The 17,018-nt window shown below is 39.7% G+C and overlaps 2 protein-coding genes across 2 annotated transcripts; both read right to left on the bottom strand.

Moving 5' to 3' along the window:
* Positions 1–1,671: 1,671 nt before the first annotated feature.
* On the bottom strand, positions 1,672–3,753 carry LOC134676235 (uncharacterized). Its single transcript, XM_063534558.1, has 3 exons — positions 3,535–3,753; positions 2,926–3,052; positions 1,672–1,765 (listed from the first exon to the last, which is right to left on the bottom strand). The coding sequence occupies exons 1-3, from the start codon at positions 3,679–3,681 to the stop codon at positions 1,704–1,706; spliced, it is 336 nt and encodes a 111-aa protein (XP_063390628.1). The 5' UTR covers positions 3,682–3,753; the 3' UTR covers positions 1,672–1,703.
* Positions 3,754–5,626: 1,873 nt separating this feature from the next.
* On the bottom strand, positions 5,627–16,822 carry LOC134676080 (zinc finger protein ZFP2-like). The gene is made up of 5 exons (XM_063534363.1): positions 16,581–16,822; positions 15,476–15,611; positions 14,920–14,988; positions 13,647–13,766; positions 5,627–8,186 (listed from the first exon to the last, which is right to left on the bottom strand). The coding sequence occupies exons 1-5, from the start codon at positions 16,707–16,709 to the stop codon at positions 6,982–6,984; spliced, it is 1,659 nt and encodes a 552-aa protein (XP_063390433.1). The 5' UTR covers positions 16,710–16,822; the 3' UTR covers positions 5,627–6,981.
* Between the last annotated feature and the right edge of the window lie 196 nt (positions 16,823–17,018).

Genomic DNA, 17,018 nt, shown 5'->3' on the forward strand with positions numbered 1-17,018 from the left:
CAAATGTGACGATCGAATGTCAGTCTTACTCATCGAAAATAGAACACATATTTGAAGTGCCGTCACAGAATAAATAATAGTACTAAGTACAGAAGACTCACTCTCTAACAAAACGCGTCTGTTACGGTCAGCACAGATATGGCCGCTAGGTGGCGACAGCGCCACTCGCGGCTTATGGCAAACCCCAAAATTGAGGCCGAACGGATGTACTTTTAGCTACCTGTAGCAAAGCGACGAAATCGCGGAGTGAGACACGCCTGGTGCCGTATGTGGGAAATATATATCCCTTTGCCTGGTAAAGGGATATATATTTCCCACATAGACTCAAGCACTTACCGCCCAACAGGAAATGTTCCCCGGGCCGCGGCTCGTTCCCACTGGAGCTCGACAGGGGCTGCCCGTACTGGCCCGCCGAGTCAACGCTTGAGCTCGCTTCTTCTAGGGGTTCCCTCTTTATCACCACCTCCACGTTTAGCAATGGATCCGTATCTGTTCAATAAAAAAATATAACTATTATCCCAGAATACATAATAGTACTACCGTACAGAAAGGAAACTTCCTACAAAACCGAAGTTAGACAGCCGAACCGAAGTTGAATCATGCTGTCCCTTTCTATACTTCGTTTTTTTTAGCATTAGAAAAAACTTGCAAGAAGGTAAGCGATCTTGACATGTCTTTTAATTGAAAAACGCTTTTTTTAAATCAAAAACTATTACTTATGAAAGCAGAAGAATATACATAAATGATCGTACTAGATTCATAATTGTTACATATTTGCCGTAACTTATTTTTAAAATGTGTGTTTTCAATTAAAAGACACATCAAGATTGTTTACCTTATTTCTAATGCTAAAAAAACGAACTATAATTTATGGCACACTCTCCCTTTCGGCTATTTAGGGTTGTCAAAATTCAACCCATCATCTTATCTGTGGTCGTGTCCGCAAAGGGACGTCAAGTTGTATCAACCGTAATGATTGCTCGGTGCAATGCTGTGCCGAGCGGAGCCGAGTTTGACCGAAGTCAGGAGTTTCGCACCCTTGCTATTATTTGTACTAGACTTATATTGGTCTGAATATGGACTCTGATTACCTTTTATAATGTTTCGAGCCGATATTTCGGTAGATAGATAGTCTTTCGATTTGTAGCTGGCCCCGAGCGGCTAATCTTTGTCTATTGTTAAGTAAACCCTATATAAGTGTTACGGCGGAAACTGAATTCCAATGATAAAAGATAATAAAAAAAACATGGTGAAAAATAAACTTCCAAAACTCCGTAGCAGAGTGGTGAACCGTCTCTTTTTCGCTTTGCCTTTATTTCAAGAATAATAAAAAATATTTAAATACATATATTTGACACTTGTGGAGACCACGGACTAGCAAGCGCAGCGTAGGACGTCCACCCACAAGATGGACAGACGACCTTGTTAAGATCGCCGGAGGACGCTGGATGCGGGTTGCTTCCAACCGGTACGAATGGAGGTCCAAGGGGGAGGCCTATGTTCAGCAGTGGACGTCTTATGGTTGAGATGATGATGATGATGATTTGACACTACCCAATGGCAACATGAAATGTTCATAGAACTCAATTTACATTCGTTTACTTAATTTCAAACAATTTGGCACTTACTTGGAATAGCTTGGATTATTAATTAAGAATTTCAGTTTGATAGTAGCTATAGTCAAAAAATAGATAAAAAAAATATTAACTTGACATATCATCACTCGTCCTGTCTGCGGCCGGCAACTCAACTTCCAGTTCCTCATCTAAAACAAAAATGAATTTATTAATAAAAACTAGATCCAGAAATATGATGATGATGATATATTAGATTGTAAGTATGTTATTTTTAATATGTCTATTTGTACAATAAAGAGTTTACTACTACTACTAAAACTAGATCCATTACAACATACCTTCAGGCCTACATTTTGCTAAAAAAAACTCGTAGTATAAAAGTAATAAAATAATGCTAAAATAAGCTATCTTCATAACCAAACATACCACCATCAATCTTCGACTTATATTTTTTTTGTACTTACTATGAAAATTATACAAAAACATCTTCAAAATCCTTAACATTGAATATGCCCATGAATCCCATGATACAATGTAAATCAGAGTTAAAGCAAAGTTATAAAGCCGGGTACTCATTAGCGAGCCGTAACCGTAACATGCGTGATACAGTAACGAGGTTCTAGTGTGTACGCGTGTTACAGTTTCTGCTCGCGACGTCGCCGGAACGCTTTCATCGATTGTACTCATTTTGCGAGCTGTAACTGTAACCAAACACATACAGTACGAGGTTCTAGTGTGTACGCATGTTACAGTTTAGGCTCGCGACGTCGCCGGAACGCTTTCACCGAGCGTACTCATCGGTTATGGTTACAGCTCGCTAATGAATACCCGGCTCAATAGTTAGTTAGGTAGTTAAAGGGATAAGGTCGCCTTTGAACTTCTTATTAATTTTATGTAATTTTTAATATGTCTTTTTATACAATAAAGAGTTTACTAAAGGCAAATTTATGGTACTTATATATTTGTTCTAATCCTTATTTTCAATTGCAAAATTGATTACATTGATATTGGTTATTGTTTGACAATGCTGCATCGGGACCATTTCGTGGCTTATTTATATGTTAAGTTGTGTTCCATGTTGTTTTTAGGGTTCCATACCCAAAGGCTAAAACGGGACCCTATTACTAAGACTCTGCTGTCCGTCCGTCCATCCATCTGTCACCAGGCTGTATCTCACTAACCGTGATAGCTAGACAGTTGAAATTTTCACAGATGATGTGTTTTTGTTGCCGCTATAACAACAAATACTAAAAAATACTGAGCCCTCGGTGGGCGAGTCCGACTCGCACTTGTCCGATTTCTTTATTTCACCTTGAATAAACACTCTCTACTCTCTATCATAACTTACCTTTGGCTTGTAGCAATTGCAGCCGCAGCTCAGCCTGGCTGCGCCGCACTTGCAGCTTAAATTCATTCGCGTCTCGCAGACGCCCCGCACAATTCTGGCAGATCCCATATTCCGAGGCTTCAATTACCTGCACACAATAGCACACAGTCAACTTTCCCTTCATATAGCCCAGTACTTCTAAGCTTATAGGCAATTATTGTTAGTCCAAAATTCAACAAGGAAATATAATTCACATTGTAAACCAAAGTAGCAGTAGCCCTGACAGCCACCAAGCTTTAATGGGACTGGGCCGGACACATCTGCCGTATGCCAAGAAAACTACCGAGTAGACACCAAACATAGTGCGGCGTCACGGCAGAACTAGGAGGTGGCGGCATGATCTTGACGTCTTTCGGCAAGATCTAATATTGCCATAGAACGAGACGTGGAAGAAAGAGAGGGAGGCCTTTGCCCAGCAGTGGGACACACAACAGGCTCACAAATAAAATAAATAATAAGTTTATCCAAACAAATATCTCGAAATTAAAAATACTTTGCGTGGGGTTCGTTCCCTCCTACAGTACGCATGCACTCTTAAGTTGAATGTTCAATATGAGAAGATTCTCTTACTGGTATATTGAAGCATTCTTGCAGCATTGTCCAGTACATTTTCATGTTGCCGCGTATACGCGAGTCAGGGATGTGTGGCGCGCCCTGTAGGCAGCAACCGCACGAATGCAATACCTCCGTGGCGTCCGCAAATTCCGTCGATGCCATTATATTTGTAGTGATTAGATGAGCAATATTCAAGTAATGATGTTAGAAATAGTAAAATGAATTCTGTTTGTATACGCACAGTCGCTGCGACAAATTTGACACTGACAGGTTTGAGGTTTTTTTTTTTGTAATTGAGTATGATTTGAGTCAAACGGTCCTCGCTAGAGATACGGGCGGCCGTTTCCTCTTTGTTTCAGGATGTGTTGGTAGTGGATTGCGGTGTCTTTTTTGTGGTTTTGGACGACAGGTTTGAGGTGACAGGTGTTTTAAGTTCCAACCACATCACAGATGAGATTCTTTTATGACTTTATTTATCCATCACAAATATCCTTAGTGGTTCAGTGTCCGTCCGGTCGCGTAATCACGTGGCTGTGCATTATTGAAGTATTTGTTACTGGCGACCTCTAACGGGGAGTAGCATTACTAAAACACTTTGCTGTAATGGGGTTGGCAACTTTCAACGTTTTGATAGATGGCGCTAGCAAAGGTTTCCCTGTTTTGTTATTATAACATCCAGGACATTAAAAAAAATTAACTGATTTGCAAGACCGAAGTGATCCCATAAGTGTAGCGTGAACAAAGTTTTGTGCGGTACACTAAAAATGTCACTATTCGTAGGATTAACCTATGCTGGCGCCATATGTAAAATACTTCGACTGTTCAACCCAATTTCAACTCTAATGAGGTGTCCACTTTACACTCTCAACTATCTAAGGGTGGTTCATCTGTCCAATTTCATTGTTCAATATGTATTGCGTCTCACATTTTGCTTTAATGAGAGAGTGAGACGCACTGACATTGGACAGGTGGAATACCATCAGGAAAGTCAATTAATTCATTTTTTGATAATGGTGCAATAAATGAAACAATAAAAGTATTAGCTGTAGGTACTCATATTAAATAATAATATAAACATTTATGTAAACAAGTATCTTAATAACAAAACAACATTCAAACTTATTCAACGCTAAAGGCCCCATAAACCAAAGACAAGTAAAATAAAGACTGTTAAGGCGCCGTGAGTTCAGGATCTTTGACTCTCACTCTTTCTCTTACTCCGCGATTTCGTCGCGTCGCAACAAGTAGCTATAAGTAGGTACATCCGTTCCACACCAATTTTGGTGGTTAGCCATAAGCCGCGCGTGGCGCTGTCGCCACCTACCGGCCATATCTGTGCTGATCGTAACAGACGCGTTTTGTTAGAGAGTGAGTCTTCTGTACCTAGTACTATTATTTATTCTGTGCCCGGATCTCGGTTTTATTGTTTTGAATCGTTATTTTTAACAACCTAGTTCTAACAAAAAATCGATGAATCTGATCAAAAATAAAATTGCTTCTTTAGTTAATAGTGCGCTTTAGCACTGTTCCTTATTTTTTCATCGAGCGAAAGTAGTTTAATCAGGTTTTGAATCGATGAAGTAGGGAAATATAGTCAGACCGTAAAAAGTCTGCAGCAATTTTGATAGCCCACGCAGTGCAAGTGTCATTTTAAACGTCAAACTTCTATGAAATTACGACGTATAAAACACACTTACGCTGCGTGGGCTATCAAATCCGCTGCAGACTTTTATTGGCGCGACTATAACTCTTTTATCGCTGTATCCCTTACAGAAGTCACATATAATAAGGGGCCTTTAAAATATGTACATTTTTAATATAAATTATTGCGTTTCGTAATACTAGTTGGCAGTATTTATGTACTTTATTTTTATTTCTAAAGTATTTGCTATTTATATGAGCTTTTAACATTTGATAAAAGTATGCTCATAAAGATATTATTAAAAAAAATGTTTTCTGTGCAATTGAACTATGTAATACACAAGACATATTATTAAGTTTATAACACGACTCCGCTGGCTTGGTCACCTGGAGAGGATGGGGGAGGATCGTGCTGTGAGAAGAGCGTATGTGGGGCACCCGGGGGGAAACGTCCGTTTGGGCGCCCCAGACGCCGCTGGAGTGACGAAGCCCAAAAAGACCTGTCCGCCCTCGGAATACCCAACTGGCGTGAAGTGGCGCAGAATAGGGCAGAATGGCGCTCTCTTGTGTCAGAGGCCAAGATCCTCTTTGGGTCACTGAGCCAGTGATGTATGTATGTATAACACAAATGATAATAAAGCCCGTCCAGAAATATATGATTAATGTCAAGAGGGCGCTGTTATTCTCATGTATGCGGTGACAGGTCAGCTTAATTATATCTCTATGATATTTTTTCTTTAGCTACATTTTTAATGAAGTGTCATTAAATTTCATGATTAAATCGATTAACAGTGTCACGTAATTGTAAGTCAAACATTTTCACATGAAAATAACAGTAAAAAAATAACGCAATTACTATACCTAGTGCCAAATAGGCAACATAAAAACAAAAATATGCGCCTTCCTATTTTCAAAACATTTTCTTCAACATTGTCATTCTTTATCATTTTCATGTCTATCTTACTTACAGTATGAGGCAAGCATTTAATACAAGTATTATATAATTCACAATAATTAAATATTTATTCGATTTTTCTACAACAGTGTCCCGTCTAAGCTAACTCTGCACGAACTTTGATGTGACAAAGTGTGGAATGCCACTATAAACTTCCTATATTTTCATAGGAACGTATTAAGCAGAAAAGTCTGCAAACTATAGCACAAGACTTAGAAATAAATAAAAAGTGGGAAAACTCACTGAGGGTCAGACTTGAAACTCGCGACTCCGGGATACGTGCCCATCGCTTTACTAAGCTACCAAGACCATTGACAACGCGTATTTCCACCATATCCAGCAACATCCACCGCAAAAGTATAATAATAGGGAGTATTACTGCAATGTTCTGCCGCCAGAGTGCAGCACTAATTTGTTTAGTAAACCATAGAGTAACTTTTACATACTAGGCCTTAAACAGTTTTTGACAAGTTTTCACTATGACATTGATGCACCAAGGCGGTTTGTTTACAGGTGGCCTACCGCGAAACGCGACAATCGGGATTTCTTTATCTGCCTCTCTATCGATCGAATAAACAAGAGTGATAGAGAGGCAGAAACCGAACTTTCGATTGTCGTGTTTCGCGGTAGGCCATGTGATTGACGTGGCGTGTGATGTGTCATTGATGATGTCATTGAGGTTTGTTTACTGTATGTGCTAATGGTACCACATACGCAGAGCTTTGCCTAATATTCCTTATTCTTCTCCGCTCGCCTGAGTTTTTCCACTTTCGTTTGTTTCTAAGCATAGGAATTTGTTTGTGGTGTTACACACTCTGTCACAGTCTATGTAAAGATAGCTTGGCCCGTTGAGGTAGGACTAAAGCTTATGTGGCCTGCGGACTACTCAGTTCCCGACTCTCAAACTCCGACAGCGTTATCCCATGATTCGACAACATATGGCTCTTCAAACTACACTTCTGCACAAAGGCCAACCCACACACACCACACTTGAACCGCCTGTCATTATTATGTATCCGCATATGCTCCCGGAGAGTCTTCTTCCTAGCATAGGCCTTCATACATACATTACATTTGTGCACCCGTTCTCCATTATGCTTGATCATATGCTCGTCTAGCGATTGCTTAATGAAAAACCCTTGCCCGCACTCCGGACAAATATGGTTCCGTTCCATTAAATGTACTTTCTTAATGTGGGATGTCAATTTTGATTTCAAAATGAAGTTCTTATCGCATATATTGCATTTGTATGAAGCTGCGACCGTGTTGTGTTCAGTGAACATGTGTCTATTCCTTTGGTAATAGCTTGTGAAGCTTTGATCGCAATGTGGGCAGTTAGTAGTATATCTAGCGTTACTATTATGAGTATATTTCTCGTGACACATCTTTCTAACTCTCGTACTGAAGACTTTATCGCAAAATTCGCATTTATACGTGCCTAGGTCGTGCGTACGCTCGTGATTTTTCAATCTGTGCTTATTTATGAAGCCCATATCACATACATTGCAAATATAGTTTCTGTAATGGCCGTTCATATGTTGAAGAAGCATTTTAAATGTCTCAAAAGTTGAATTACAGTGAGCACAGTTTAATATATCGCCTGAAGTGAGCTTAAACTCCATGATGTAATCTTTTACATCTGGGTGAAACTTTATATCATGTTGTTTGATCAAATGCTTCTTCAAAGTCGCTACATCTTCGAATCTATCGTTGCAAAGATTGCATTTAAGATCAGTTATATCCAGTTTGACTGACATATTATTTTTGTCCATTCTTTTTGTGTCGTAAAACTCTGCGTTTTTATGTTCAGATTCCGTATGGGTTCTCAAATCTTGTGGGTCTGGGTATGTCTCTTTGCAATACGCGCATATGTAGCCATATAACGTTTTGTTGGAGAACGGAGTCCCATTGCAGTATTTGAGTAGATTTTCTATATTGTGCCTGTGTTTCCGGCTCTCGCTGACGTGGCCGGCGCGGTCTTCGATGGGGCTCTTGATTTTCTCCATTTTCGAGAGCTGACGAAGAGAAAGTGTGAGCGCTGGTCGTGACAGAATTTTTCGGGATTTTCGTTCTGTAATAGACATTTAGTTTTAGTAAATGAATATAAAATACACTAAGTGCTAGGGAAACAAGGAAACTAATAAGTTCTTTATTCTAGACATAGTAAAAGGTGAATCTATTTAAGTTGCTTTTTAGGGTTCCGTACCCAAAGGGTAAAACGGGACCCTATTACTAAGACTTCGCTGTCCGTCCGTCCGTCCGTCTGTCACCAGGCCGTATCTCACAAACCGTGATAGCTAGACAGTTGAAATTTTCACAGATGATGTATTTCTGTTGCCGCTATAACAACAAATACTAAAAACAGAATAAAATAAAGATTTAAGTGGGGCTCCCATACAACAAACGTGATTTTTGACCAAAGTTAAGCAACGTCGGGAGTGGTCAGTACTTGGATGGGTGACCGTTTTTTTTTTTGTTTTTTTTTTTGCATTATGGTACGGAACCCTTCGTGCGCGAGTCCGACTCGCACTTGCCCGGTTTTTTCGAATTGTGCCCCTAAAAAGCGCTCAAACTCGAAATTCTATTTTATGAACTAATTACGACACATTTTTAATTAAGGGTGAAGTTTTCATCAATTCGTTGGAATAAATAAATATGCGTATGTATTTCGCGAATACTGAAACAGAGCTAGATCGATTTGGTAAAAATGAATTCATTTAAGGGTTGAGGATTCCTCAATGAGGAAGGACCAATCGCGGCGCAATATTTAGCGCAATTATAGGTATACCTATAGTTCGTTTTTTTTAGTATTAGAAATAAGGTAAACAATCTTGATGTGTCTTTTAATTGAAAAACACATTTTGAAATAAGTAAGGCAAATATGTAACAATTATGAATCTAATACTATCATTTATATTCTTCTGGTTTCATAAGTAATAGTTACTGATTTAAAAAAAGCGTTTTTCAATTAAAAGACATGTCAAGATCGCTTACCTTCTTTCAAGTTCTTTCTAATGCTAAAAAAACGAACTATACAAAAATTTTGATGTATTTTGAGCGAGCATACGCGCACAAAACGGCCAGTGTAGACATAGTGTCGAGAGCCCGTTCACACAGAGTCTCCGTATTTACGGTACCCGTTTTAAGAGCCCTTATTCCTTAGAGCGTTCGCCGATTTTACGAAATAACACTCGATAGATGGCGCTGGCGCTTGATACGCGAGCGCCGGCAAAGCCATGCGCGTTTCAACGCAGACGAGAATAATATTGATACTTTTCAATTTAATTTGCAAGTAAATTTATTTTAACGTTATATTGGCACTCTTTTATAAGCATGATAGTAGTGAATAGAGTGTATGCGTTGAGAAAATATATAACCAACGACGAATAAATAATAATGATTGTTTACCTATGACATGGAATTATTGCGACAAGTTCATCCATGAAGTCAAGGAACTATTCAAGTCAGTTCACCAAGGAAGTTGAATAATTAAATGTTTGAAAGATAATATTATACTAAATTATAGTATATATACATACGGTGTTGCTTATTTCGTCGAAATTGAAATTTTCTATGTCTCAACCCCTTAAATTGTTCTCTTTCACTAAAAAACAAATGTGTATTTTTTTCAGAATTTTTAATTATGTTTTACTTATGGGTCGCTACCGAATTTTGAAAATTTGCACCCTCCATACAAGATTTTTTTTTAAGTCTTTTTTCTTGTTTTTTTTTATATGAATCAACGGGTCAGGATCAGGGTGTATTAATGTGCAGTTTAACATAAAATAATACCACTATTTTTTTAAAGCTTATTATGCGTGTTTTAGGCGTTCTAAATATTCATTCAGCAGTGCGCACTCCTAAAATAGGAATAAAAATTAAAATATATTGACTATACCTAGTATTGAATTACATGTAAATAGCTTCCATATACTTTGACTCACTGTCTCACTAATTAAAAACTAAAAATTAAAAAAAAATCATAATGTATGAAGGATTCAAATTTTCTAAATTCGGTAGCGACCCCTAAAACGAAATAAAAAATTATAATTGTTTTTTAGTGAAAGAGAACAATTTAAGGGGGTGAGACATAGAAAATTTTAATTTCGACGAAATAAGCAACACCCTAATATATACCTGTATGCATATACAGGGTACCCAAATATAAGGTCATTCCCGTTGCCAGGGAGCTTTAGTGATTATACTGAGCAACTTTTAGTATGGGACCTACACCGAAATCGCAAAAAAAAAAATTACTGTTTCATAGATTTTGGCTAGTCCATTTTCTATGGGAGGGTACATTTTTTAGCAACCATTTTCTTGCTAGCAACGGAAAAGCACTTATTTTTTGGCCACCCTGTATAAAAACAATAAATTTGAGAGTACTAACAATGTAACAACTCTCTGCCACCCAGATTTTTGATGTAAATTTTTAGGGGGCGGAGGGGGGGGGGGGGGGCTCACAACTTGATCTTGATATCTGTATCATTTAAGCCACTAGGCCAAGTTTAGTATCATTTTCGTATAAATCGGGGGTGCCGAATTCATTGTCATTATCATCATCATCATCAGGTGTCACCATTCCGAAGTAAAAACACATAAAATATGAAGAAAAAAAATACTTTTTTAAATTCCTCTTCACACTTAAACTGCTGAACCAATTTAGTTAAACCCACATTATAGACGGGTCTAACGCGGGTATGTGAGTTAATATGTGTTCAAAACGCGAAAGTTTAAAATATTCAATTTAGTTCATATTTGGTAGGTACAGAGATAGTTTGAGTCCCAGGGAATAACATAGCAAACTTTTAATCTCAAAAATTATCCCTTAAGGATGTGAAAAGGGAGGAAGCAAATGAAGCTTTATTTGTAAGTATATAAAATAAAATAATATTAATAATCTACCAACCGCATCTAGATCGATAGTGCTCGTCAAGGCAAATCTATTGAGCCCAAATACGATGAAGTTATAATGAGTAGATTCGGAGTTCTGGTGACCAACTCCTGACTCCATCATGAGAACCTGGGCTTCATCTAGATCGATGGTGCTTGTCGGGGCAAATCTATTGATCCCAAACACGATGGAGTTATGATGAGTAGATTAGGACTTCTGGCGACCAACTCCTAACTCCATCTCATTAATGGAGTCAGGAGTTGGTCACCAGAAGGGGCTCGTGACTCTGGACATCATCTAGATAGATGGTGCTCGTCAGGGCAAATCTAATGAGCCCAAACACCATGGAGTTATAATGAGTAGATGAGGATTTCTGGTGACCAACTCCTGACTCCATCATGAGAACCTGGACTTCATCTAGATCAATGGTGCTCGTCGGGGCAAATCTATTGAGCCCAAACACGATGGACTTATGATGAGTAGATTAGGACTTCAGGTGACCATCTCATCATGGAGTCAGGAGTTGGTCACCAGAAGGGTCTCATGACCCTGGACCTCATCTAAACAGATGATGCTCGTCAGGGCAAATCTAATGAACCCAAACACGATGGAGTGATAATAAGTAGATTAGGAGTTCTGGTGACCAACTCCTGAGTCCATCATGAGATCCGTGGTGTTCGTCAAGGCAAATCCATGGAGCCCAAACACGATGGAGTTAAGATGAGTAGATTAGGAGTTCGGTGGCCAATTCCTGACTCCATCAAGAGAACCTGGACATCATCCAGGTCGTCCGGGTATAATTAAAATGCAAACCCTAACCAGAATTCAAGTAACACTGAAAATCTATCACATAAGCGGGAGTCGGTTGTTAAAATTTAATATGGTGTGAAAAATGTACTCTCCCTTGGATCAAGATTTTCTAATCATAGTATACAACAGTTCTCGGAACTCGCTCAATGTTTACGAAGCAATGAGCGTCTGACGATCGAGCGCAGGTCCGTTCCCTAAGCGCGCTCGGCGGAGAATGAGCGCGCGGCGTCGCTGCAGCGTGATTTATAGGTCTTTAAAAAAAATATATATTTACGGCAAGGTAGGTCCTATAGTTATGATTTTTTTTAATGAGTAAACATAAAGTTACAGTTTGTTAAAAGATTTTTTTTGTGGCAAAATATAAGTCCAATTAGCGATAAAAAAATGTAATGTAACTCTGTTTTCACCAAAAAAATGAAGAAAACTCGGAAGGTATTTTATCATGTTTTTTAAATGAAAGTTCGATTTTCAAGCATGTAAGCCCCTCGTATAACATATGATGAGTTGAATTGTAATCATTCATATACCAAATGATTCTTGTTTACTGCAAAATTGAGAGCCGAAACGACCCTTCTCACAGCAAATTTTGAAAAAGACTTCTAAGAAAACTCATTTATTTTAGGTTCAAAAAGAGAAAATGAAAATTAGAACGTTTGCAGCCCCTAGTTTAAGAAATGATTATTTAAGTACGTTATCAGTTTTTGAATAAATACTAATAGTTACGTCGTAATCTTGAATGAAAAAGGAAGCATTTTGCAAAATACGCTCGTCTGTAGGAGTAAGGACTCTTAACGGATACAACAAAAAATTATCCTTTGTTCACACAGGCACCGTATAACGTATCCGGCATTAACTGAGAGCCCAGATATATGACGGATACGTATTCCGTTCATCCAGTATTCGATGACAAAACGGAATGTCATAATTTAACGGACCGACATTTTTAGGGTTCCGTACCCAAAGGGTAAAACGGGACCCTATTACTAAGACTCTGCTGTCCGTCCGTCCGTCCGTGACCAGGCTGTATCTCACGAACCGTGATAGCTAGACAGTTGAAATTTTCACAGATGATGTATTTCTGTCGCCGCTATAACAACAAATACTAAAAACCGAATAAAATAAATATACAACAAACGTGATTTTTGACCGATGTTACGCAACGTCGGGCGGGTTCAGTACTTGGATGGGTGACCGATTTTTTTTTTACCTTTTTTTGCATTATGGTACGGAACCCTTCGTGCGCGAGTCCGACTCGCACTTGCCAGGTTTTTTAATAGTTTTCGGCATGAGCCGAACCTAAACCCTATACCCTACCCTACCCTATGATAAACGGACCTGTCTTGGAGGAGCTGGTCCTGCGCCGCTTGACGGTGACCTGCTCGAAGGCCAGCAGCTCGGCCAGCTGGCCGTCCTCTTCTGTCTTCACTTGTATTATTCTATGGTAACGGACCTGTCTTGGAGGAGCTGCCGGCCTAGTCAAGGTTACAATCGCTATCGCTTCGACAACGAAAAGCATTATGTCTCTCTATCACTCTTCCATATTAGTGTGACAGTGACAGTTGCGTTTCGATCGCTACGAAGCGTAAGCGATTGGCATCTTGGCTACGCGGCCTGGTCCTGCGCCGCTTGACGGTGACCTGCTCGAAGGCCAGCAGCTCGGCCAGCTCACCGTCCTCTTCTGTCTTTACTTATGTTACTCTATGGTCACGGACCTGTCTTGGAGGAGCTGGTCCTGCGCCGCTTGACGGTGACCTGCTCGAAGGCCAGCAGCTCGGCCAGCTTGCCGTCCTCTTCTGTCTTTACTTGTATTACTCTATGGTAACGGACCTGTCTTGGAGGAGCTGGTCCTGCGCCGCTTGACGGTGACCTGCTCGAAGGCCAGCAGCTCGGCCAGCTTGCCGTCCTCTTCTTTCAGCTCCTCGTAGTCTGACATTTCTTCCTTCAGCTCTGTAAACAACAAATATTATTAAAATTATTTAAACGAGATGGCGAGACGACTTTTACACCTTCCTTTGCAACTGGCCGGAGGAAGCCCAAAATCGGGAGTTATGGAGAACCAGTGGAGAGGCCATTGCCCAGCAGTGGGACAATCATTTTTTTTGTTCCTAGCCTATTTGAGTGTCCCACTGCTGGGCAAAGGCCTCTCCCCTTAATTTCCACGACTCCCGCTTTGGTCCTTCCTCAGGCCAGTTGTTCAGGAAGCTGTCCAGGTCATCTCGCCATCTCCGTTTGGGCCTACCGCGGCCACGTCCCTCTACTGGCATCCACTTGGTGGCTAAGCTAGCCCACCTCTCCGGATGCATGTGGTAGACGTGACCGGCCCAGTCCCATTTGAGCCTAGCGGTTTTCTCGCCTACGTCAGCAATGAGGGTTTTGAAGCGCAGCGTGGTGTTGTGCAAAATTAAATAGACTACGAAAAAAAAATTCAATTTGGAGATGGTAAAGGGTATCCAATGTCAGAGTAATCGGACCCTTAACTACTTTGGACACGTGGCCAGACGGGAGCCGGACAACTTTGAAAAGCGCATTATGCCATCCATTATGCTGGGTGGACATTGTAGAGAAGGCCTGCCAGGGATCTACAAAGGTGCCTATTATTAAGCCGGATACTCATAAGCGAGCCGTAACCGCAAGCCGTAGCCGTTTGCGCAAACCTGCGAACCACGTACACACTATGTTTTTTTGGTTACAGTACATGCAACGGTTACGGCTCGCTATCATTAGCGACGATTTTTCGCCTTCCTGACGGCGAAAAATCGTGCAGAATGGAGAGCCTTGGTGCACAAAATAATGACCTCATGTGGTCGCGACCCTCAGTCATGAGGAATCGAGGAAGAAGAAAGTCAGAGCAAATTTTTGGTCAATATTTAATTAATAATAGCACAGAATAAATAATAGTACTAGGTACAGAAGACTCACTCTCTAACAAAACGCGTCTGTCACGATCAGCACAAATATGGCCGCTAGGTGGCGACAGCGCCACGCGCGGCTTATGGCTTTCCCCAAAATTGGGGTAGAACGGATGTACTTTTAGCTACCTGTAGCAAAGCGACGAAATCGCGGAGTGAGACACGCCTGATAATAGATGAATGATACTCACGCAATATATATGCTCCATTATCATCATCATCATCAGACATCTCCATTTTCACTTTTAGTGCCTCTTCACCTAAAAATCAAACAAAAGTAATCAAATTTTTTAAAAGTAATCTGAGTTTATATCTTTACCAAAAATAAAAATTTATTCTGAGACTTAAAAAATGTTTAAACTTAAGTACCTACTGAAAAACAAATCAGTACACAGTTCAACATTTTAGAACAAAAACTTTTTGGAAAATAATATCTCAATTTGTTGAATCAGTTGAATGTAGTAGTGTTTAGTTATTATAGTTGCCCAATTTCACAATAGATGTCGCTGCTACTTGAGATTCTTCCACAGTCCCTTATATAGTAAATTTGGTTTTGAAATAAACGAGATTTAAGGCCAATGAGAAACAGGCCCGGATTTGGATTTGTCCGGCCGACTCTAAATTCTATGTTAAAAAAAAAAGGAATAAATGAGTATTAAGTATTCAAGTAAAATGTTTCATTACAATAGGTAGGAAGTGCAGTGCAGTGTAGTCAGTGAACACAATTAAAAGGTAGGTTAGAAATACCTTTAAGTGGGCTGGTGAGCCGCGTCTGAAGCTCCACCTGGCAGCGCTGCACCTGCAGCTTGAAATCACTGGCGTCCCGCAAGCGGCTCACACATATCTCACATATACCACACTCACTGTTGTCACCGAGGGGTAACTGGAAGAAAATTATTCAATATTATGGATAATGCGAGGTAAATGGAGCAAAATTGTAACACTTTGGCATCCTAGAGAACATAAAAGAAACAGAGGCAGGCAATTAAAAAGATGGTACGATGAAATCGAAGACACGGCTGGAAGGACTAAAACATGGACCAGATTAGTGCAAAATAAGGAAGAGTGGAAAAGATTGAGGGAGGCCTTTGCACAAAGACTCACTCTCTAACAAAACGCATCTATTACGATCAGGACAGATATGGCCGCTAGGTGGCGACAGCGCCACGCGCGGCTTATGGCTAGCCACCAAAATTGGTGTGGAATGGATGTACTTTTCGCACGAGAAATCGCGGAGTGAGCCACGCCTGCCCTAGAGGGCATGAAAGAAACAGAGATATAGCTGGAAGGACTAAAACATGGACCAGATTAGTGCAAAATATGGAAGAGTGGAGAAGATTGGGGGAGGCTTTGGCCCAAAGGCACACAGAATCAGTTGTCTTAGATTATGGAAAACTGTAGATATAGTATAAAAATGTTTTATAGTCCTCCTCATTGATTTCGATGACGGCGACCTCAAAAAAATTACGGATTACGCCTGTTATGGGCCCGAACATAATAAAGTGACATAAGTAAATATTCTTTATTGCACCAATAATTAATATATTGTTGTAATGTAATACATAGAGAACTTTTTTAGCTCAGGATCAAATATCTGTGAAAAACACACAAATAAATGCCCTTACTAGGATAGTAACCCCCTGCTTCCTTGGCAAGGTCACTACTAAGGCTAGGTGTTAGAGAAAAACAATAATAATGCAAAATAAATAGAATTGTAAAAATACAAGTCTACATAAGTAGCAGCTTTTGTGCATCTAAACACACAAAATTCAATCTACCGGGCCAAATTTCACTACTTAGTTATTGTAAATCAATTATTCTGTCGACCAAGACGTAAACTAACGATATTTACATGTATTTCGAAGCACTCTTTTAGCATATCCGCGTATATCTCTGTTTGGCCGAGCCGAGTATACGGCGAATTCAAATGCTTGTCTGGCGGCCGCATTAAGCAGCAGCGGCACGAATTTATTTCCTCCATTAGATAAACTTGTAGGCGGTAACCAATTTAAAGAGAAATAACTAAATCTCATCAGCAGTCTTCATTTAAAGCGATATTAAAATAGAAACTTTCTGATCGTCTCGACAGCCCATTAAATTAATTTTGACAGTTGTTTGACATTTGTTTTTTTTTAATTACTTGTACAATTTTAAGAGCATTTATTGCTGTACGAATACGAAGCCAAGTTTCCGTGTCTGCTTAAAAAATGGCCAAGTTAACATCTGTAACACCTTTAACAATAACACCTTTATTGAAATGCATTTCGTTCAGAAATCATATTTCACATCT

This window comes from Cydia fagiglandana, chromosome 24, assembly GCF_963556715.1.
Source record: "Cydia fagiglandana chromosome 24, ilCydFagi1.1, whole genome shotgun sequence".
Classification (NCBI taxonomy): domain Eukaryota; kingdom Metazoa; phylum Arthropoda; class Insecta; order Lepidoptera; family Tortricidae; genus Cydia; species Cydia fagiglandana.

What these genes read in the sequence shown, in the direction of transcription:
- LOC134676080 (XM_063534363.1), bottom strand. Translation starts at nt 16,709, where the DNA reads ATGGAGGAAATAAATTCGTGCCGCTGCTGCTTAATGCGGCCGCCAGAC. An exon ending in TAATGGAGCATATATATTGC is followed by an intron (nt 13,767 to 14,919) that starts GTGAGTATCATT and finishes TGTTGTTTACAG; the next exon opens with AGCTGAAGGAAGAAATGTCA. An exon ending in GACCAGCTCCTCCAAGACAG is followed by an intron (nt 8,187 to 13,646) that starts GTCCGTTACCAT and finishes TGTCTATTACAG; the next exon opens with AACGAAAATCCCGAAAAATT.
- LOC134676235 (XM_063534558.1), bottom strand. Translation starts at nt 3,681, where the DNA reads ATGGCATCGACGGAATTTGCGGACGCCACGGAGGTATTGCATTCGTGC. An exon ending in AAGAATGCTTCAATATACCA is followed by an intron (nt 3,053 to 3,534) that starts GTAAGAGAATCT and finishes TATTGTGTGCAG; the next exon opens with GTAATTGAAGCCTCGGAATA. An exon ending in GCAATTGCTACAAGCCAAAG is followed by an intron (nt 1,766 to 2,925) that starts GTAAGTTATGAT and finishes TTTTTGTTTTAG; the next exon opens with ATGAGGAACTGGAAGTTGAG.